Raw genomic sequence first — 23,980 nt, forward strand, 5'->3', positions numbered from 1 at the left:
TGGTAAAATTATGAACTGTTTTCCTCAATTTATGTGTCTTTTGGTTTAAGAGGTAAATTAACATTTAAGTTTTATATATCTCTTTGCCAGAACATTTGAAAATGCTCACTGAATGATGAGATGTAATTCCATTTATTTTTATATGTCACCATAATCTTTCTCAAGAAACATGTACTCACTTTATCCCTACATGACATTAAATAAACTGAATTGAGTAAACAAAATCTCTGTCTGCTTGGTATAATAATTAAAATGGTATTACAGAAGTTTAATTTGGGTGTACTGTGGGCAGGCACATCCTTAATCAGGAATAGACCCTTACATATTACAGAACATTCTCCTTTCCCTTTAACTAAAGAAGGACTGCCTCTTCCTAGGCACCACACCTGTTTCTTAAACACATGAAATGTAGTCAAAATGATCATCAAGGCCAATTATTTATACAATAAATAGTCACAAAGTTCTACATACAATCTGTGTATGTCTTTATAAGAAAAGACAAGAAAAGTGCTTCTGACACAGGATGGTGGTGAATACTAGGTATTTCAGTTAGTCTTCAGTGTTCTTATGTTTTCTCTTCTGGGAAGGAACAAAGACGACTGGACTTTCACTGTTCTGCTAGTTCTCAATTCCATCTTCTAACCTGCACTACAAACCAAACTTATTTCTTTCCTATGGTGGATGTACTTGGAAAACATGCAAGCGTTGTTCTCTCTCTACAGCAAAAATGAAGCAAAATGAAACACACAACAAAAAACAAAACCAGATTGTACAAGTGTTTTTCCCACTAGGCAAAACTTTGCATTCTTACGTGGCTCATATATCAAATGGCTCTTCCCTTCTTTTAGTTTTATTAGTTCTCACTCTATCCCAGACCAAATCTATCACAAAACTTAAGAGCTTCACCTGGAACAATACACTTCTTTCCATCTCTAATACTACTCTACCTGCTCAAGACACAGTTTTCTTTCCTTTGGACGGCTGCTATAGCTTCTTTACTGATCTTTCAACTAAAGGATCATTTTAAACCCAGATTATATCAGGACACAAAAAAAGAAAACAGTGTTCTCTTTATAATCTGAGTTCTGTGTTACACTTGATTGTCAGTGGCGGGGAGAAAGTCTTAACAAACTGAAAAGACTCGTGGAATTTACTCTCGTGTTAATGCCTTCAAAATGATATCACTGATATTTTTATAAATATCTAAGTTTGCTGAAATTTAGCTCAATCTTAGACGAAACTTTATGGAATGTTTCCTCTTTGTAACATTTTAACATGAATACCACCCAGAAGATGACTCCAATGGACATTGTTATTGTTTCTTCCTCAGGGTTCTAATCAACAGGTCTTAGTCTAATTTTAAGTCTATATTTTTACTTTCCAAAATATCACTCTTCTCCTTAGACTCTCCAATGTCTTCTTAACACATTTAGCATAAACTCCAGAGTCCTTAACATGGCTTATGTCTTTTTTTTTTTTTTTAAGATTATTTATTTATTTATTTGACAGACAGAGATCACAAGTAGGCAGAGAGGCAGGGAGAGAGAGAGTAAGGGAAGCAGGCTCCTGGCAGAGCAGAGAGCCCAACACGGGGCTCGATCCCAGGACCCTGAGATCATGACCTGAGCCTTAGGCAAAGGCTTTAACCCACTGAGCCACCCAGGTGCCCCTGGCTTATGTCTTTAAACTCCCTTCCACCTCATATCTGCTTTGCTCACTCTAGTCCACTCACACTGGCCCAAAAAGAGCTTCTACCTTAGGACATTTGTTCTTGAACTTCAAGAGAAGAGTATCTGAACGTGCATGCTTTGTGCCCCCGCTGCATTTGGATATCCGCTCAAATGTCAGTTTCTCAGAAACGCCTCTCTTCATTAGTGGATATTAAAAACACCACCTCATTCCCCCTCTACACACAGTGACTATCCCTGCCAGTCAATACCATTAAGAAGCAGAGCCTGAAGATGTGACTGAGTTGCTACATTATTATGACAAACCCTGAATGGATGAAGAAAGTGTTTTCTCGAGATGGAACCTAGTCCTGGTGAAGATGCTGCAAAGACTGGTGAAATGGAAAAATGGAAAAGACTGGTGAAATGGAAACAAAGTATCTAGAATATTACATAGACTTAGGTGACAAGGCATTAACAGGGTTTGAGAGGATTGACTCCAATTTTCAAAGAAGTTCTGTTGTGCATAAAATGCTATCAAATAGCATTGCATGCTACAAAGAAGTTGTTGGAGAAGGAAGAACCCACTGTCGTGCCAGACTTCATCACTATATTATTTCAAGAAACGGCCACACCTACCTCAGCCTTCAGCAACTGCCACCCTGATCCGCCATCAACCAACACTGAAAGACCCTCTGTCAGCAAATTTATGGCTCACTGAAAGCTCAGGTGTTGGATAGCATTATTTAGCAATAAGGTATATATATAAAAGATAGACTTATTTACTTTGAGAGAGAGAGTGCAAGAACATAAGCAAGAGGGGCCGAGGGAGCCAGAGAGAGAATTTCAAGCAGATTCCACTCTGAGAACAGAGGCAAAAACAAAGTCAGTCTCATGACCCTGAGATCATGATTGAGCTAAAACCAAGAGTTGGAGGCTTAACTGACTAGACCACCCAATCAGTTTATTTTATTTTAAGCAAGTATATTTTAAGTATATTTTATTTTATCTTGTTTTTTATTTTTTATATAAATTACATAAATGATATTTATTATTATGAAGTTCCATTAGCAGCAGTGGCAGGAATTTTCTCTTTCTTTCCAGCTCTATTTTTATTTATTTATTTATTTATTTATTTATTTAATTTTAAGCATGACAGTATTCCTTGTTTTTGCACCACACCCAGTGCTCCATGCAATCCGTGCCGTCTCTAATACCCACCACCTGGTTCCCCCAACCTCCAACCTCCCGCCCCTTCAAACCCCTCAGATTGTTTTTCAGAGTCCATAGTCTCTCATGGTTCACCTCCCCTTCCAATTTCCCCCAACTCCCTTCTCCTCTCTAACTCTCCTTGCTCTCCATGCTATTTGTTATGCTCCACAAATAAGTGAAATCATATGATAATTGACTCTCTCTGCTTGACTTATTTCATTCAGCATAATCTCTTCCAGTCCCATCCATGTTGCTACAAAAGTTGGGTATTCGTCCTTTCTGATGGAGGCATAATACTCCATAGTGTATATGGATCACATCTTCCTTATCCATTTGTCCGTTGAAGGGCATCTTGGTTCTTTCCACAGTTTGGTGCCCGTGGTCATTGCTGCTATAAACTTTGGGATACAGATGGCCCTTCTTTTCACTACCTCTGTGTCTTTGGGGTAAATACTCAGTAGTGCAATTGCAGGGTCATAGGGAAGCTCTATTTTTAATTTCTTGAGGAATCTCCACACTGTTCTCCAAAGTGGCTGCACCAACTTGCATTCCCACCAACAGTGTAAGAGGGTTCGTTCCCCTTTATATTTTAAGCAAGTTATATACATTGTTTTTTAAGGCATAATGCTATTGTACACTTAATAAACTATAATATAGTGTAAAATTTTCCTTTATATTCACTGGGAATTAAACAAAAAAACCCAACTGCTTTTATTGTGCTATTCACTTTATTATGGTGGTCTAGAACTAAACTGGCTCTGTCCAGGATCAGCCAATATAATTCAAGGGGAAAAAGTTGGAAAATTGAGCTTGTGTTTATCAAAATAATTACCTTGATTCTCCTTATAATTTTGTGTGAATCTCATCTCATGGAAATAGGATGGCCAACATTAATTGAGAGTCCCAAAATAAAAGCTCAGGCTTAACACAGAATGGGATGGAACACTGAGATGGTTATTTGCATAATTCACACATTAGAAGCATTTTACCTCAATTATCTATAGTTTAGGAACAAACATCTTTGCAGAAAATATCTAAGTACCTGATGTAATTCTCAATGGCCTTTTGTGTGAGTAATCACAATCATAATGTGCCTGTCCAAGTTCAGAACGTTTGTGGAGATACCCATGATAATTCTAATTAGTCAGTTATATTCTTATTACAAATCAAATCCTCAAAGAGTATAGAGAGTAAAACTTGCATCTGATACAGAGAAAAGTTTAAAAGAAAGATTTATTTCATTTCTAAATGTCTTTTTAAAAATTTAACAGTGTTGTTCCTGTTCAGAACTTCAGAAACAACTAAGTATCTCTCTTTGTGATAACAAAAGCAAACAATAGAAAGATTATTTTTAAAACCTGCATGTTTATCTCAGTAGAATGAAATGATGCCATCTTTCCTCCTGCCAGACATAACCCTTTGTTGCTTAGTTTTGATGGCCATGAAGGAAGATGAAAACACAATTTTATCAAGTAAATATTATCATTAAAAGGATAATGATTTACAGAATATCTTAAGCCCACATTTAATCATTAGAGTTGCAATTTTATTTTTATTTTATTTTTTTTATAAAAGATTTTATTTATTTATTTGACAGAGAGGGATCACAAGTAGGCAGAGAGGCAGGCAGAGAGAGAGAGAGGAGGAAGCAGGCTCCCTGCTGAGCAGAGAGCCTGATGCGGGACTCAATCCCAGGACCCTGAGATCATGACCTGAGCCAAAGGCAGCGGCTTAACCCACTGAGCCACGCAGGCACCCTAGAGTTGCAACTTTAGGAACACTGTTTGAGTTGTTAACCAAAGGCTTAGCAGGCTTTGGAGAATTATTTCATGTTTACCAGACTCCCAGGAGACCAAGACATCAACCAGAATGTCGATTTGTCAATTTATAACTACTGATGGGATGTTCCAGTGACACAATTACTAAGGGGCACCCTCCTAACAAATTCTTCCCAAGAGGAATTTATGGTATGTGAGAAACCAAACCTAAAAGTTATTTGTTTAGCACAAAATCAAAGCAAAGGGAATTCCTTATAATGGAGTTGAGGCCTTCTAAGTTTTAGGAGGTGCTTAGAAAATTATCAGGACTATAATATGGAAAGCTACCTTTTTGACAACTAGAACAGCTATGAATATGCCTCCAACACAGTATATACATACTTATTTAATCTAGACCTGTCTTTCAGAAACATTTAAAAAAAATCCTTCACCATCTGTATCACCATCTCCTTGTTTGACATTGCTATTTTTAAATTTAAATTCAACTTAATTAACATAGAGAATATTACTGGTTTCAGAGGTAATTGAGTGACTCCTCAGTTTCATGTAATACCCAGTGCTCATTCCATCGAGTGCCCTCCTTAATACCCATCACCCAGCTATCCATCTCCCCACCCACCTCCTCAGTTTGTTTCCCAGTTAAGAATCTCTAATAGTTTGTCTCCTTTTCTGTTTTTGTCTTAGTTTTCTTTCCCTTCCCCTGTGTTCATGTTTTGTGTCTTAAATGCCACGTATGAGTGAAATCATATGGTATTTGTTTTTATTTGACTGACAGTGCTCTTCTATCCTCAAAAGTTTTTGTCACCATATTCTAACCTCACTCTGGAAAAAAGGTTTAAAATTTAAAAGTTACCAGACACTGTCTGTATTTTAAAATTAGTACTAACATATACTCCTTGTTACCATCCTTGTTACAAATGATCTTTTAGGCTAGGGCTTTTCCTGGAATGAATTTCACATATGTGCAAATCTTTATTGCATATCTGATTCCTGTCAGCTCCAATTCTGAAACAGACTGGTGTGTTATCATAATCTCAAGCGTATGTGGTATCTGGACCCTATATCCTTTGAGTGCAGACTAAAATGAATTGGGCCATTAGGAAGAAATAGCTAGAAAACTGTGATTAGAGTCAGTCTCTACAGCTTCTTGCACACAAGCTTGTATAGCTCTTTAGCCACAAAGACAGTAAATATATAAATAAAAATGATGAGAGAATCCAATCTGAGTGATTCTCCCTAAGACATTTAAAGCAATATTTCTCAAAGTGGTTAACATAAAACCCTAGATATTTGGGATATTGATACATATTAGGCCTATACACACACTCATATCACCTCCTTAGAAACAAGTACCCAAAGAAACACACTCACAGTCATACCCACAAAAATATCAATCAAGTGTTCAGTACTTAAGTAAAAGAAATCCTGGGCTACACAAAGTAACACAGGTATTTTATTGAAGAATTCTGAATAATCTTTAACATGCTACATACATATAAATCTCCAATAGGTTCCATAGCATGCAAAATTTCCTAAACCCATTCGACCACAAAATCATTTTTCCAAAAATGTCTTACAGAGCACAGAACATGTGTCCCAAGGAGCATGTTTTAGGAACTTGTATTATAAAGAGACTGAAGTGTACCTAATGTGAGTGATTAGGTGGGAGAAAAATAAGAAAGGAATAAAAAGGGAGAGGAAATAAATATTCCTACACACACACACACACACACACACACACACACACACACTGAAATATCTCAAATTACAAGAAAAACAAACATCAAGTAATGGAAGGCAAAAGTATGTTTAAATCCAGGCAGGATCTCAGCAGTTATGTGAATAAGTTCTTTCATTTTAAAATGATTTTCATAAGGTCAGACAGACAGTTAATAACAGAGCTAGGACCATATCAACTCACCATTCGTTTTACCCCATATATTGTGGTGGTAGAAATATAAACCAGTACTAAAATAAATGTACAAGTCACAAGATGTTAGTGCTTGAGAAAAATAAAATTTAAAATTAAAAACCCAGAATCTTAATCAAAAAATGAAGTGCTATATGGTAGTTTTATTACATTGCTTAACTATGCTCCTACTTCTCACTGTCTTTAGAGTTGATGCTAAGTGCTTATTGTAAATGTGTCTACAACATTAAAAATGTGTAATGGTCAAGGAATACTAGGAGAAAAAAATGCCCATTTTACTTATAAATTCTTTTAGAGAAATGCAAAATAAAAGGAAAAGATTAAAGTAAACAATTATATTAGTATATTTATAGAGAAAAATTATCAAATAAATACTATTTCAGAAATTATTTTACTAGGGCTACTTGTTATAAAAATAATAGCTTCTTTTTTTTTCTTCTCTTTTCTTTCCTTCCCTCATTTCCTTCTTTCTTCTATCACAATAGAGTTTATTAAGACAGAAACAGGTTTCAGTAAATACATGTCATGGATTTCATATTTAGGATCAAAACTTATTTAATCATCATGAAAAGAGCATTTTAACTTCCAAGTTTCAAATTGGTAGATTAAAAATAGAACTAAAATATTTTGTCTACTTGGTATAGGGCATCATGATGGGATCATTTTATTATTAAAATCTATAATGAAACAGACATGAGAATCTAGACAAAAACATACTATGAGAATAATGATTTAAAATTCTACATAACCTCAAGAGAAATTTGTGGGGGAATGCATTTCTATTATGCAAGGTATAGTTCACCAAATTCATAGGGAAAAAAATAACAACAATTGAAGTATAGCACAGGTCTAATATCTGCTTGGGTGAGTTTTCAAGCATGTTGCCAAATGGCAATAAATAGTAATTTAGTTCTTTTTTTTTTTTTAAGATTTTATTTATTTATTTGACAGACAGAGATCACAAGTAGGCAGAGAGGCAGGCAGAGAGAGAGGGAGGGAAGCAGGCTCCCTGCTGAAAGCCCCATGCTGGGCTCCATCCCAGGACCCTGGAATCATTACCTGAGCTGGATGCAGAGACTTTAACCCAATGAGCCACCAAGGTGCCCCAGTAATTTAGTTCTTTGCAGCCTGACAACTGAACTAACAGTAAAGACAAATTTACAGAGGAACAGAGTGCTGAGAGTGCTTTTTTGTTTTTTTGTTTTGTTCTTCTTTTCTTTTTTTTTCTTTTTTAGTTTTTTAAAGATTTTTTTAAAATTTATTTGACAGACAGAAATCACAAGTAGGCAGAGAAGCAGGCAGAGAGAGAGAGAGAGAGAGAGAGAGGAGAAAGCAGGTTCTTTGCTGAGCAGAGAGCCTGATGTGGGGCTCGATCCCAGGGCCCTGGGATCATGACCTGAGCCAAAGGCAGAGGCTTAACCCACTAAGCCACCCAGATGCCCCTGTTCTTCTTTTCTTTTTACTAGGCATTCAGGACAGTCTTTTATGATTACATACTGATTGTAAATCAGAATGGCTTACTTATTTCAAAGTATAAATCCATCCAAGTTTAATGTAAAAATTAAGATTTTAATTTAATAGCAGTGCCTACAACATTAAGCATATGGTAAAGAAAGGGAATACTGAAAGTTCTCTGGAAATGTGTCCTCAGATCATCTTTACTAATTTTGAGTATCTCTTTCCATTTTACCTTTTTTATTTTTTTTATTTTTTTAGAACTCAATGGGTGGCCTGATCACTTTGCTAAAATTCCAGATCCCTGCAGGAATATGTCATATTAACTAGCTACACACACTTGCACACACAAACACATACAGCAGTTATATATATTATTTGTGGGAGATTTGGCATCTTCTTTGAAAGTACCAATATCTGCCTTTCTAATGTAGAAGAAAGAACATAACATTTAGCTTTTCCATCTCTGTCTTTGTTTTAGCCACTCAGGATTGTCTAATATATCTGAGATCTGTAGCTAAAATTTTTTTCTATGACAAAACAGGAAGGGCATATAGAAATTTACTGTGTATCCAGTGAGATGAGATAGCAAATATAGATTTAAATATTACACTAAACTTTAAAATAAACAATTATGCAAATTTTAAGTGCAACTCAGTTTGACATATAATGACTGCTTTTTTCCTCACAGTAAATTTTTGAAAGAAAATTGTTTTTTTTTTTCAAAAAAGAATGCTTTCCTCAGGCAAATTCAGAGAAAAGCATCTATTCAAAAGTGAATCATGATAGGTATTCAGGCATACTCCCATCAGTTCATTATTTCTGCTTATATTGTACAGCAGGGATTTTATGTAATTATACATGCAAGGAATATTCCAACTTCATTTTCAACTCAAACATTGTCACAGTGAATGAAAAGTCCACCATATACAAGGGCAGCTATTCTCTGACAAGTTGATAAAATGCTTGGTTTACAAGCAATGATAGAGGAACCCAGCCCTACTCACACCTCTTCTCCACGCCCATCATTAAATTACTTTTACACATTTAAATACTCTTTTCTATAGTGACTGAAATTGTATAGCTTAAATACGACTTTATCTTACTTTGTCAAAAAATATTTATTCCAATTAGAAGATTTCCATTGCATTTGTTATTTACCGTTCAAAATGAATGTTCTATTCAGCATTTCAATGAATTGCTTAACAAAAATCTCTTCCATTTTCTAGATTTGCCAAGAATTGTCATATAACTCAAATGCAATCTAAGTTACAAACTATATTCTGTAGATGTTCTAATAAGCAATTGTTTGACCAATTTAGTAAATCCCTAGATTTACTTAAAAAAAAGTTAAAAAAATAGTTTTAAAAATACATATTATAGAAGAAATTGCTATTACTAATAAAGGATATTAAATGTAGAAAAGTTGTTTAAGTGAACCTGGAAGATAATTTTACATGGCAACTTAGTGAATATCCTAGCTATCTGACTGTCAATATTCCATTTGTGAGGGACAAATGCATTTGGATTAGTTAAGGTAATCACTAACATGGCAGAGACTGGGGTCTTTTTTTTTAACAGTTTCCAACAGCTGGCTCAGCCAATGGATGAAATATTCAAATCACACAGCAGCAGTCCTTGTGCAGGTAGCCCTTGTTATTTATAATTTATTAGGAATTATCATTTTCCATGGAATCATTGAAAATGCCCAGTGTCTACTGCTTTCACTAGGCATTGTGGTCCAGTGTCACAATAAATGGATTTAGCAATTTTTATTTATGTTAAGAGGATTTTCAAAGCATTGAATTTGATTTGTTAAACATTTATTTATGTTCACTTAACTACATACACTCATACTTTTATATTCCATTTTTATAATTTTTGCCACTGATTCATTTAATATAATCATACTTATTCCATATTACATGGTATTATTTCTTATGTTCAATAAAGATTAATAGTCAATTCCTTTAATTGCAAAATATTAATAAAATATAATTATTATTTTATATTTTAAAATAATAAAATAATTAATATTTTATATTTTATTATTAATAAAATATAATTATTGAATCTATATCATCAAACATTCTACATCTGAAAACTATATTTATTCTTTCACTGCACTTTTTTTCCTTCTTAACTTGACTGCACATTTTTCTTTATTTTCTACCAACTTTTACGTTCACAGTGTTTTCAAGAATATTTTTTTCCTGTAAATCATAAAATAAGTGGACATATCTTGAATTTCTCATGCATATAATTTTCTCCAGGCAAGCACAAATAAAATTTATACTCTTATGTTGGAGGGGTAGAGGTCAGAGAAGAGAGAGAGAGAGAGAGCAAGCACCAGCACAAAAGGAGAAACTAATGTGTGGGTCTGTGTAACAATGTAATTTGATTTCAATTTATGGTAATATGTAGGAAGTACAGTTGCTAGTTTGTGAATTTCTGGCATGAGAAATCAAAGTAAATCAAAATCATAGATCACTCTTTTGAAAGATGCATAAAAACTCTGATTTGCTAAGAAAAAAGTCAACACAGGTAGTTGTTACCAATTAGCATAAATCTGATAGTTTTAAAGCATTTTAACAAGCACTACAGCTGATGAGCTTATAATTATCAATTCTGTTTCTTGCTTTTTAAAAATCCCACCTTCACTACCACATCGTGAACTATCACTCAGTGGCAAATTACAATTCTCATTTAAGTGACACTGTAATAAGCATTAAGGAAAGAATTAAAATTAACTCTGTAACTTACTACTTACGTGAACAATGAAAGTGTTATGTGTGTGCATATTCAAAACAGGCAGTGAATACATTTATTTAAACATATTCATATTTGCATATATAGGTTTCTGATAGCCAAATAGTATTTTAGAAAAATCTAAGAATCCTGTTTATTGATAAATGAAATGCTTAAAGAGTGAATTGAATTGAATATGAATTGAAATACTCACTGTGAAAGGACTGAAGAATATTGATTGTCCACTCATCTGTTAATCTTCCTGTTTTTGTTATCTGGATACATTTGAGCTGATTCGAAGATTCTCTTGATTCAATCCAACAAATCATGTCTTCGTTATAAATAAAATCCAGAGTATGAATTTCATTTCCATTGACTGAGCTCAAGGTTGCCATTTTACTTCCATTGAGATAGAAAACCTCAATTGTTTCAGAATTTGCAATTAATAGCATAGGCAACCTATCTGTAGGTTCTGGAATAAAAGAGAAAGAAGCAAGTTAAATAAGAGTCAAAATATTTTTCGAATTTTACATCACTCACTAGAACTTATCCTTATATTTTAATGCATCTTTAAAATAAAAAAAAAGTTTGCAAAAGTATTTATTGATTCTTACATATGCTTCACTATATGTTTCAGTTCACTTCTCTAAGGAAAACATAGACCATTGAGCATTTGTATTCTTTATTTTCTTAGTTGTAATGTGTTGTGTAAATGTGAGGACAATGCTATTTACTTTCATTGTCGGTAAATAAAGTAAGTGATGTTAGTTGTTATTTGTTTTTTGGTTTTGTTTTGGTTTTATGTTTGTTTGGTTTGTTTTGTTCTTTTAGCAATGAGGATGGATCTGGGGTTACCTATCTCCATACAGTGTTATAGGATTCCCTTGTGAGCAAGGGCATGCCTTTTTGAAGTGGATGTATGAAGCCAGAAATGGATTTTCTAGAGTTAAACATGTAAAGCTCATAAGCCCATAGTGTGGCTTCAACCACACTGGCTCCTTGACGGACCCCCCATTCCCATGATTACTGAGCTACTTCTTTCCATGTTTTCCTCTATAGTCATGAAAATAAGATTGTCGAAATTAAAGAAATTTGCTTTATATTACTTTTAGAACAATACATCTTTGCTCGTGTTAGGATACATGAGTTTTTAATGAATATGTACTAATTGAACAAAATTATCATGTGAAGGTATTGAAAGAGTTTAGTGATACAGTCATAATCAGGGTGGCTTTTGTGCTAATTAGGAAATTAAAAAAAATTGGAAATCTTCAATTCCTCTTTTTTTTTCTGCCCTACATCCAAAGTACCAATTAATATCTTTGATTCTGATGCCAAACCTATCAGAAATCCCACCATTTCTCAGTGACTATTACTAGCTACCACCCCGTTCCAAGCTGCCATCATCGCTCAACTAGATCATTCCAAGAACCTTCTAACTGATTTCTCTGCTTTCATCAATGCCCTCCTCCTCTTTAGTCTATCTCAACACAACAGCCAGGGTTATATCTTTAAAACGTTAATGTCAATCAAGTCAGTCTTGTTCTCTCAAAAGGCTCCCATTCCAAACAGAATAAAAACCCAAAGACTTTATAATGCCTTATAGAGCCCTCCATGATCTATATTTCCCTCCAGACCCGCCACCCTTCTTACCATTCCTTGAACAACAAGCCAAATAAGCTTCCATCTCAGAAGCGCCTCCTTGCTCCTAGAGTAATCACCCCATATGTATCAGAATGCCTGACTCGCTCACCTCCCTTAGGGTGTTATTTGAATGTTGCCTTTCTGGTGAATATTTCTCTTACTACTCTACTTTGTAAAATTTGCAAGTCCCTACAAACTCTATATACAAACTCCCTATAAACCTTCCCTACTTCATTTTTCCCTTATCACCACTAAATATTGTATCTACCTTTTTTTCTAATTTATTATTTTCTACTTCTACTGCTGTATCTCTAGCATTTAGAATCCAGTGGTTATTCAATACAAACTTCTGAATACGTAAAACGGACACATGGAATTCTTGCAGGGTAGATTTCTTTAGAAGCATTCGGTGAAATATTACAAAATAATTTGGTTTTCTTAACTGAAAAATGGAATCCGGAGAAATACTGGCTAACAGAAAGTTTCATAAGCATCATTTGATTATTCAAGAAACTGACACTGAACATTGAGAATGTAGGAGAAAGGTAAATATGTATATTATGAATAATATAATTAAATAAGTCTGAACTTTAGAATTATTATTTAATGGTCCTCATCATTTCTGATGTGAGTAGAGATATCAGGCTCCCTGTGTTTTATGCAGATAGAATAGCATTTGGATTTTACCTGCTAAGTAGTTAATTCAATCAAGGGATAAAATTCTTCTCCTCCTTCAGAGAGACACTAGAAGTTTTTGATTTAATAAAAACATCAAAACAAACAACAATAAAAAGTCTGAATGAGATTATGCAATTGATTAACCCAACAAATAAAGAAGTCTCTAAAATGCTGAGATAATTTCTACAATAACGATTTCTCTCAGAAGAATTAATAAAATCGTGTATTATATCTGCTTGACATAACCTTGTCAAAGGACCACATCTAAGTTTGGTTAGTTAGTTGGCTTTTCTCTTAATCTCTTAAATCCATCTTGATCCATGCAATGCTTGCCCTTGCCATTCCCTAATTTAGAAGTCCAGACTTAGTCCCTTTTCAACACTCCTACCCCTGTTGTTTTCCAGTTGACCTAAGCACTCCTAAAACCTATCGGATCATAGATTTCTCAGGTTATGAAGGGGTCTGAGGTGGCCGTGTTATGAAGTTAACAAAAACATATTGCAACCCTGTCAGTACTTACTGTTTTCATTTGACAACTGAAATGACCTTTAGTGAAATTGCCTCTCATTAAAAAGTGAACCATTACAGAAAGTTTCTTTGCTTCCAAGTTTTATGACAAGTCCAGATGTAGACAATAACTTCTTAATTGGCTACTAGTCAATAAATTTACTTATGTAATAAACATTCTTTGGAGTGAGGCTAGAATATGAAGGAACACTGATTCCCCGTAGAAACTGAGATGAAAATTAATTAATGGTCAACACAGTCAATGCTTACTTGACAGAACTGATCAATCTATCTGATTTTTATAGTTGCTTTTTGAGCGAATTAGTTGATTGTTTTAATGTAAAATATAGCACCCACTGATTCTGTAACTTCTGATAAACAGAAAACCAATAAAGTCAGATGCTTCATAATTTGAAGTAGATTGATTTGATAATGGTGACTTTAAAAATTCAAATGACACACTGGAGGAAGGATGCTTGTGACTTGTGATGTGCTTCATTGAATTAACGTTCATGTGTCTTAGTTAATTATTAGCTGTGGTTTCCCTCTTTACACAAGTAACATAACGCCTACTTATGGTGGTGGGAGGAAGCCAGTGAAACACAAGAACCCACAAAAATACTCAGGGGTTAAGGATATAAATCTTTTTTTCCTACTTCATGAAAGCCTGCATAGGTAATTTGCCTCAACCCACACTAAGTCTGATTGCCAGTGTTCATCATTACCTCAAACTTCCACATACCAAGGTAAGAGCACCATTAGCTTGGGTAATAAGGATATAAGTCTCATCAAAATAAATGTGATGTTCTTTAAAAATTCCCATCCTTAGAGTCAGTGGACAGGTTTTCCAAAGGAATATTTGGAAAACATGTTAGATAACTTTAGTCAAAGGAATACATACACCGACATTTAGTGAGAAGTAATAAATATTAACTTTCCATATAGAAGAGATTGAAACATAAGAAAGCACTCAATGAATATTCTAACTTAGAGAACGAAGACTTCACTTGAATAAACCTCGCCAACAGCCTGTCAAATGTGTCGTGTTGGGGAAGGAAAATTGTCCTCATCTTCTTCAACATTCATCATATGTCAATGGCATAAAAAACAGGTATTTTCTCTCCCAAACAGTTATAAGGATGTGTATTTATGCTCTGTATGATAAGGGTGTGGTTTTTTTCTATTACACATGTTGAATTAATTAGCTCTATAATTTTTGAAGACTGAATAGAAAACTGTACATTAAAAAGAGAAACTTGGAAACATGGAGAAGCTATGAATCTGAGTAGATTCATAAAAATCCCTATTTAAATCCCAAGCCACTATAACCACATCTTTGCAAACATATCCTTATCCTCTCATAGTCAGGAATATACTAAATGTATATGTATATACTTATAATAATATGATTTTGACAGATGGTTCACTCTAAATGAATGTTTTCAGAATGAATAAAACTCATTTTTCCAGGTTTATTTTAAACTTCTTATTCTTCCATTCATTTCTAAGAATATAAGTTCAACCATTTTCCTTTTATATTATTAGAATTATGGATTCAGTTACTTACACATAAATGTCAACCTGATAATTATTTAGGTTATAATAAATGTATGTACATGGATATATACCTATATGTTTATTAACTAGTTTTATTGTGTTCTAATTTCTCTGCAATTGTGAGCAATTTTCTCCCTAAATAAAGTTCAGTAGCTGCACCTTAATACGTGTTGATTCAAAGATAAAAAAACAATAAAACAAAAAGAATATCAGTTTCAACTGTATAAAAGTTAAATAATGACTCACATGTAAAATATATAAAATGAAGATTCACAGTAAGGCTGAATGTGTAAGGAAACAGAAAACTATTATCTGTGCAGCCCAAGGAATCAGTTGTTAACAAATATAACTTAAAATAATAGAAAGAGGGATTTTCAAAGTTTTACTTTTATCATATACAAATTATATAAAGTCTTTAAAAATAATGAAAATGGGATGAAGTTAGAAATAAGAAATAAGAATGCTAACAGTTTGTAATAAAAAGTGATGCAACCAGGGCGCCTGGGTGGCTCAGTGGGTTAAAGCCTCTGCCTTAGGCTCAGGGGCTCAGGTCATGATCCCAGCATCCTGGGATCAAGCCCCACATCGGGATCTCTGCTCAGCAGGGAGCCTGCTTCCTCCTCTCTCTTCTCTCTCTCTCTGCCTGCTGCTCTGACTACTTGTGATCTCGATCTGTCAAATAAATAAAAATCTTAAAAAAAATAATGCAACCTGCCATAGGAGGGTGAGTTACAATAAGAAACAAAAAGTAGAGCAATCTGTGTAAAGACACTATAAATTAAAAAAAAAAAAAATCTTCCAAATTTGTTCAAAAATCAGAAGAAGCTGCATATGAAGTATTAGGAAATTACGTAGTTTAAAAAATGAGGAAAATCATTATTCAAAAACAAAGTAGAGAGCAAAGTCAGCCAAACTAAAATGTGAATGAAATTAATATAAGTGGAAAAAAAAAGTAATGGGGTTTAATTTTTTTTTTCTTTTCATGTTGGAAATTTAGATGGCCAAATTTGTTTCTGTTTTTCCCTCAATTATTTTTTTAATGGAAACATATATTTATTGAACTGAATAACATTAGGAATATCATACCATATATCAGAGGAAACTATTATATCATGCTTTATAAATTATAAAATAGAACATGAACCAAATGTGGAAAGATTAAACTGCCTTAAAAACAGAGTTTAACTAAAAAAAAAAAAAACATATCACTACAATTCTGTATTAATTTATCATAGCACTATTTGTCACAATGTATTTATGCTAAACTATTGTTTGGATGGAAATGGTTTATTTATTGTATTTTTATTTTATTATTTACTATTTACAGATCTAAGGTATCCAACTGGAATCTGAAGATAAGTAAAATAGTCTGCCTTTAAAAAAAATATAATCTAGTAGAAAGGTTAAAGTATATATAAAAGGTCTATATTTTTTAAGTCTGGTTTGATGTCTTTTATAAAAGATGGACAGTGGCATTGAGTTTCAAAAAAAGTTTATCTATATGTTATTATGTTCTGAATGTTTGTATCCCCCCCAAAATCCGTATGTTGAAACTCTACCTCCTAATGGTGATGATACTAAGGAGGCGGAGGGTTTGAGAGGTAGTTAAGCCTTCATAAATAGGATTAATGCCGTACCAAGGAGTCTCCAAAGAGATCCTTTGCCCCTTTCATCATATAAAAGTACAACAGCTTTGTCGAAGATTAGTTGACCATAGAGTTGAGGGTTTATTTCTGGGCTCTCTATTCTGTTCCATTGATCTATGTGTCTGTTTTTGTGCCAGTACCATGCTGTCTTGATAATGACAGCTTTGTAATAGAGCTTGAAGTCTGGAATTGTGATGCCACCAATATCCCTTTGGCTATTCAAGGTCTTTTCTGGTTCCATATAAATTTTAGAATTATTTGTTCCATTTCTTTGAAAAAGATGGATGGTACTTTGATAGGAATTGCATTAAATGTGTAGATTGATTTAGGTAGCATAGGCATTTTTCACAATATTTATTCTTCCAATCCAGGAGCATGGAACATTTTTCCATTTCTTTGTGTCTTCCTTTCTTTTGTGAGTACTTTATAGTTTTCTGAGTATAGATTCTGTGCCTCTTTGGTTAGGTTTATTCCTAGGTATCTTATGGTTTTGGTTGCAATTGTAAATGGGATTGACTCCTTAATTTCTCTTTCTTCTGTCTTGTTGTTGGTGTAGATAAATGCAACTGATTTCTGTGCATTGATTTTATATCCTGACACTTTACTGAATTCCTGTACAAGTTCTAGCAGTTTTGGAGTGGAGTCTTTTAGGTTTTCCACATATAATCCAATCAAGAAATGGGCAGAGGACATGAACAGACATTTCTGCAAAGAAGACATCCAGATGGCCAACAGACATATGAAAAAGTGCTCCATATCCCTCGGCATCAGGGAAATACAAATCAAAACCACAATGAGATATCACTTCCCACCAGTCAGAATGGCTAAAATCAACAAGTCAGGAAATGACAGATGCTGGCAAGGATGCAGAGAAAAGGGAACCCTCCTACACTGTTGGTGGGAATGCAAGCTGGTGCAACCACCTTGGAAAACAGCAATGTTGAAAATAGAACTGCCCTATGACCCAGCAATTGCACTACTGGGTATTTACCCTAAAGATACAAACGTAGTGATCCAAAGGGGCACGTGCACCCGAATGTTTATAGCAGCAATGTCCACAATAGCCAAACTATGGAAAGAACCTAGATGTCCATCAACAGATGAATGGATCAAGAAGATGTGGTATATATACACAATGGAATACTATGCAGCCATCAAAAGAAATGAAATCTTGCCATTTGTGACAACATGGATGGAACTAGAGCATATCATGTTTAGTGAAATAAGTCAAGCAGAGAAAGACAACTATCATATGATCTCCCTGATATGAGGAAGTGGTGATGCAACATGGGGGCTTAAGTGGGTAGGAGAAGAATCAATGAAACAAGATGGGATTGGGAGGGAGACAAACCATAAGTGACTCTTAATCTCACAAAACAAACTGAGGATTGCTGGGGGGAGGGGGTTTAGGAGAAGGGGGTGGGATTATGGACATTAGGGAGGGTATGTGCTTTGGTGAGTGCTGTGAAGTGTGTAAACCTGGTGATTCACAGACCTGTACCCCTGGGGATAAAAATATATGTTTATAAAAAATAAAAAAATTTTTAAAAAAAGCATAGATATAAGGACTAGAATATGTGACCTCACTTTTCAGTTTCCTGGAGGGTAGAGCATGCATGAATGGTGAAAGTAATTCATAATGATAGTAACATGGTTAAACTCTTTTGAGTATATCTTAGGAGCCAGACACTATAATACATGATTTACATTTATTAGTTTATTACAACATATCTATTAATCAGGTGCTATCATTACCTACATTTTATGCGTAAGAAAATGAAGTTAATTAAAGTTAAGTAACTTGCTTAAGATCAGATAGCCACCAAATAAAAAGAACTGGATTCAAACTCTGAGGTTGCAGTAGATGAGAAATTATGTTTAGGAAAGACTGCATATATAAGTCATTGAATGTCAAGATGATAAACTTATTTTTAATTTGGGGTGCACTGGGAAACTACATAAATTTTAGAAAGAAAGTATATTGTGATCAAAACTGTGCTTTAAGATCAAGCTGGAAATGACACTTAGAAAACTATATGGGTGGACACATTTCCCATTAAATTTTTAAATTGTTTTCACTTTTACTTTTTTTTAAATCTTTTTATGTAAATTTTTTTTCAGTGTTCCAAAATTCATTGTTTATGCACCACACCCAGAGCTCCATGCAATACGTGCCCTCCCTAATACCCAACCCCCTCCCTCCAAAACCCTCAGTTTGTTTCTCAGAGTCCATAGTCTCTCATGGTTTCTCTCTGCCTCCGAATTCCCCCAGCTCACTTTTACTTTTAAAGAAGTATGGTATAATTCTGGGGTGCCTGGGTGGCTCAGTGGGTTAAGAATCCATCTTTCACCAACTTGCATTCCCACCAACAGTGTAAGAGGGTTCCCCTTTCTCCATGTTCTTTCCAACACACGTTGTTTCCTGTCTTGTTAATATTGGCCATTCTAACTGGTGTAAGGTGGTATCTCAGTGTAGTTTTGATTTGAATCTCCCTGACAACTAGTGATAATAAACATTTTTTCATGCAGACAAATGGATAAGGAAGATGTGGTCCATATACACTATGGAGTATTATGTCTCCATCAGAAAGGATGAATACCCAACTTTTGTATCAACATGGATGGGACTGGAAGAGATTATGTTGAGTGAAATAAGTCAAGCAGAGAGAGTCAATTATCATATGATTTCATTTATTTGTGGAGCTTAAGAAATAACATGGAGAGATGGAGAGGAGAATGGAGTTGAGGTAAATTGGAGGGGGAGATGAACTATGAGAGACTATAGACTCTGAAAAACAATCTGAGGGTTTTGGAGGGGCAAGGGGTGGGAGGTCGGGGGAGCCAGGTGGTGGGTATTATGGAGGGCACGTATTGTATGGAGCACTGGGTTTGGTGCATAAACAATGAATTCTGTTACACTAAAAAGAAATTTTAAAAATCTAAAAATTAAATTAAAAAATAAATTAATTAAATATTATTAATTATTATTAATAAATAAATTATTAATAAAGAAATAAATTTAAAAAGTGTTATATAGTATAATTCATATCAGACAGGAAGGTAAAAATATGCAAAGTTACCACATTCTGGAGTGAGGTTGGAAAGGAGTTAGGGGAAAGAAAAAGGTATCTTTGTTCCTGTTTAGACTGATGAAGTGCATAAAGAATGGCTATGTATGCCAACAGTCCTATTGGAAGCAGACACTATGAGGAGAAATTTAAGTCCCAGCGAATCACCAGAACATACTACATCCTCTATTGTGTAAAGAGACCTTGTTATTAATCTTGTTTTTAATTACAAAGAAGACAATCCAAACTTTTTAAGAAAAACTTGTGTACAATTGAGATACCATCTTACACCAGTTAAAATGGCAAAAATTTGCAAGACAAGAAACAAAAAATGTTGGGGAGGTTGTGGAAAAAGAGGAACCCTCTTACACTGTTAGTAGGAATGCAAGATGGTGCAGCCACTTTGGAAAAGAGTGTGGAGGATCCTCAAAATATTAAAAGTAGAGCTACCCTATGACCTAGCAATTGTACTGCTGGGTATTGACTCCAAAGATACAGATGTAGTGAAAAGAAGGGCCATCTGTACCCCAGTGTTCATAGCAGCAATGTCCACAGTAGCTGAACTGTGGAAAGAGCCAAGATGCCCTTCAGCAGACAACTGGAAAGAAGATGTGGTCCATATACACAATGTAATATTACTCAGACATCAGAAAGGATGAATACCCAACTTCTGCATCAACGTGGATGGGACTGGAGGAGATTAGGCTAAGTGAAATAAGTCAAGCAGAGAAAGTCAATTATCATATGGTTTCACTTATTTATGGAACGTAAGGAATCACATGGAGGACATTAGGAGAAGGAAGGGAAAAATGAAGAGGGATAAATAGAGTAGGAGACAAACCATTAAAGACTATGAACTCTGGGAAACAAATGAAGGGTTTTAGAAAGGAGGGAATTGGGAGGATGGATGAGCCTGGTGGTTGGTATCAAGGAGGGCATGGATTGCATGGAGCACTGGGATCATGGAACATGCATCAGAAACTAATAATGTACTGTATGGTGACTAACATAACACAATAAAAAAGAAAAACTTGTGGACATAGGCTTTGGGTATTGGCACTATTGATACAGAGATGCTATTTTAATTTCTCAGAAAATAGGTAATGAGAATCTAAAATAGGGGGTGTTGAGTTCTTAAGTAGAGATGGATTCATGTAATGAATTACATGTTCTAAATTATATAGACAATAAGGGACATGGAGTTCAGAATTATGCAGAAATTTTAGAGGGGAGTGATGGGGAGAATACTGGTATTATTAAAAGAAACAGGAAAGAAAGTAGAGTTGGCTTTAAGAGATGATGAGGAATTTAGTGTTGGCATATTATTAGTATAGTATTGTGTTTTGTAATCTTGTCTTTGGCATCATAAAAACTCATCAGGTAAACTAGTTATCCACCTGCATTAGCCACAGACTTCTTAACGGTTTGAACTTTTTTGTTATTTACACCTTATTAATGAAATGCAAGTACCTTCTTTTAGAGTATATTTCAATTTGAAATGTTATGATTAAAAAGTGATGAGATATGCTGTTTCTGAGGGAAAAGGACCATTTTACAGAAACAATTTAAGTCAGTAATATCATGTCATGCACACACACAAAAAAGCTTTTCATTTTGCAAATGAACAGCTTTCATAGTTTCTTTGTTTTTAAAGAGCTGGTCTACCAGAACAAGGACATAATCTCCCCTATTATCTGGAAAACCTTACCTGGCACATGTTCATCATTCAATAAATGAATGACCCATGGAGGGATGCTTGGATATGACTCTCCAGTGTTTCTAAAGGTATTTTACTGAATTTTCAAATTTAAGAATGATACTGTATTCAAAGTTCAGTAAGTAAAATGAAATAAATAATGCATTGTGATTTTTAATCAGCAAAATGAAAGAGATTTAACTGATTACTAAAGGGTTATGTTAGTAAATTTCAAACTCTCAGAGGATAATTCATTCAAATTTTAGGTTATTGGAGAATATTAGAAGTAGCAGATGGTCTAGGGGTACCAATTAAGATTGGTTACTGAGAGGTGGCCCCTTTTAATCTCTTCATCGTCTTCCTAATTATAGGACAATAACTATCTTAGCTATAGAAATACTGTTTCCCCAAATTCAGATATGTCCATCGAAGTTCAAAATTGCTAATAATTGAGTTCAAATTGTAATAGATGTTGGATCATTTAAAAATTGCCTTTAAATAACTCCTATTCATAAATAGTCCCTTTTTGAAAGGATGGGTGTGTTAAAAACAAAAAAACACATTTAATTTTTCCCTGAGAGAGAAAGTACAGTCTTAGTATTTGTTCATTTTATTTATTCATTTAACAAATATATATATATATATTTTTTAACATGGCTAGTTTCTGTCAGGCACTGCTCTAGATGTTAGCAATATAGTGGGTAACAAAGCTAGAGAATCTCTGTTTTTATAGAGCTTCCATTTTATTGAAGGAAGCAGACAATAAGCAAACAAATACTATTTAATATTGTTTGGCAGTGATAGATTCTATGAAGAAAGATAAAGCATGCAGATAAAGATGCAGGCTTGCTCCTTAAAGAGAGTAGTCTAATTTAGAATACACCTAAAAGTTTGAATCAAGGATTTGAGAGAAAGAATGGAGCAAGGATGACTCCAATGTTTTGGCTTGAACAACTGGGTGAATGGGTAGAGGGTGAAGTACACCACTGTCAGGAGAGGGGATCAAAATTCTGGGACACAAAAAGTTTGATATTTCTATTTAATTTCTAAACGAGATATTGAATTGGACTTCGATATCCAAGCGAGTTTGATGTTCAACAGTGAAGTCAGGGCTGATGACTAAAACTCTCAAGTCTCAGTCTCTAGATATCTTAGCAAATCATGGAAGAGAATGTGTTTTTAAAGTCACAATACAAGATGAGAGTACTTATGAAATCACCAAAGGAAGAGATTTTTCAAACAACTAAACACTGGATCATTCCAAAAATAATGAGGATAATGCAGCAAAATAAACTGAGAAAAAAATTTCCCAGTAAGCTAAAAGGAAGACTCTAAAATGCACTACTTTATGAAGGGACATATTCAAAAAGGAGACAAGGACCAGTTGTGTGCTAAGGATTGATGACTGAATGTCTAGGCAACTGGAGATCACTTGTAACCCTGACAGTAGAGGTATAAGTGAGTCATAAGAATGTAAAACGATTTAAGTGGGTTTAAGACAGAAGGGGAGGAAGTAGAGAAAGAAAAAAATCCTTCCTGTGAGTTATTCTATAAAGGGAAAAGAAAAATGGAGTAGCTGAAGAGCAATATAGGTTTCAAGAAAGTTGTTTTATACCATCTTTACAATAAGCTTGTATACTCAAGAGAATGATCCAGGGGAGTCAAAATACTGATGATTTGAGGAACAGAGAAGACCACTGTATGAGTCTAATTCTTGAATAGGCAAGAGTAGATGGGATTGATGCCTAATGGCAGGGATTGGCCTTAGATAGGAGCACAGTGCATACTTCCATTCAAAGAAGAAGAAGGCAGGGTGATTAGTTCTAGATACAGATTGGTAGATTTAATAAAGTTCAGGGAGAGAAAGTTCTCTTTTGATTACTTCTGTTTTCTTGAGTAAATATGAAACAAAATCATCATGTTAGAATAAGGAGAAAGAGAGGTAGGTATGTGAAAATTCATTATCTAGAGGTGGAAAAGGAAAAGGTCCTTTAATGTATTTCACTGTTTTCTGACAAGGCTGCCAAAGGATGTAAACATACAGCCTAAATTTAAGACTCCAATTTTCTACTTTGCATTTAAAAAGACAGATTAGTTCTAAGTATTCAATAGTGATTATATACCAAACTTCTAGCTACTTTACTAGATATATCATTTGCAATTTGATGGTATGTTGTTCTAAACTTCTCAAGACTATTAAGATATAACTTATCTACGATTTTGGCAAGTTTTACCTGTCATAGAAAGCACAGATGGAGGCTTTGTGAGTCCTCGTGCTAAGAAGAAAGTCTCACATACATTTAAAAATACAATCAACACAATGGATTTTCTTTTCTCAGGACTAAAATGACTCTAATCATCTTGAAACAGGAGAATACACAGAGTATCAGTAAT

The 23,980-nt window shown here is 34.4% G+C and overlaps 1 protein-coding gene across 1 annotated transcript in view; it reads right to left on the bottom strand.

Annotated features, from left to right (window-relative positions):
- LRP1B (LDL receptor related protein 1B) overlaps nucleotides 1–23,980 on the bottom strand; it is a 2,000,743-nt gene that overhangs the window by 1,068,721 nt on the left and 908,042 nt on the right. The window contains exon 6 of the mRNA XM_059166755.1: nucleotides 11,005–11,262. Coding sequence (XP_059022738.1) covers nucleotides 11,005–11,262 — 258 coding nt within the window. The remainder of the gene's footprint in view (nucleotides 1–11,004; nucleotides 11,263–23,980) is intronic.

This window comes from Mustela lutreola, chromosome 3, assembly GCF_030435805.1.
Source record: "Mustela lutreola isolate mMusLut2 chromosome 3, mMusLut2.pri, whole genome shotgun sequence".
NCBI lineage: Eukaryota > Metazoa > Chordata > Mammalia > Carnivora > Mustelidae > Mustela > Mustela lutreola.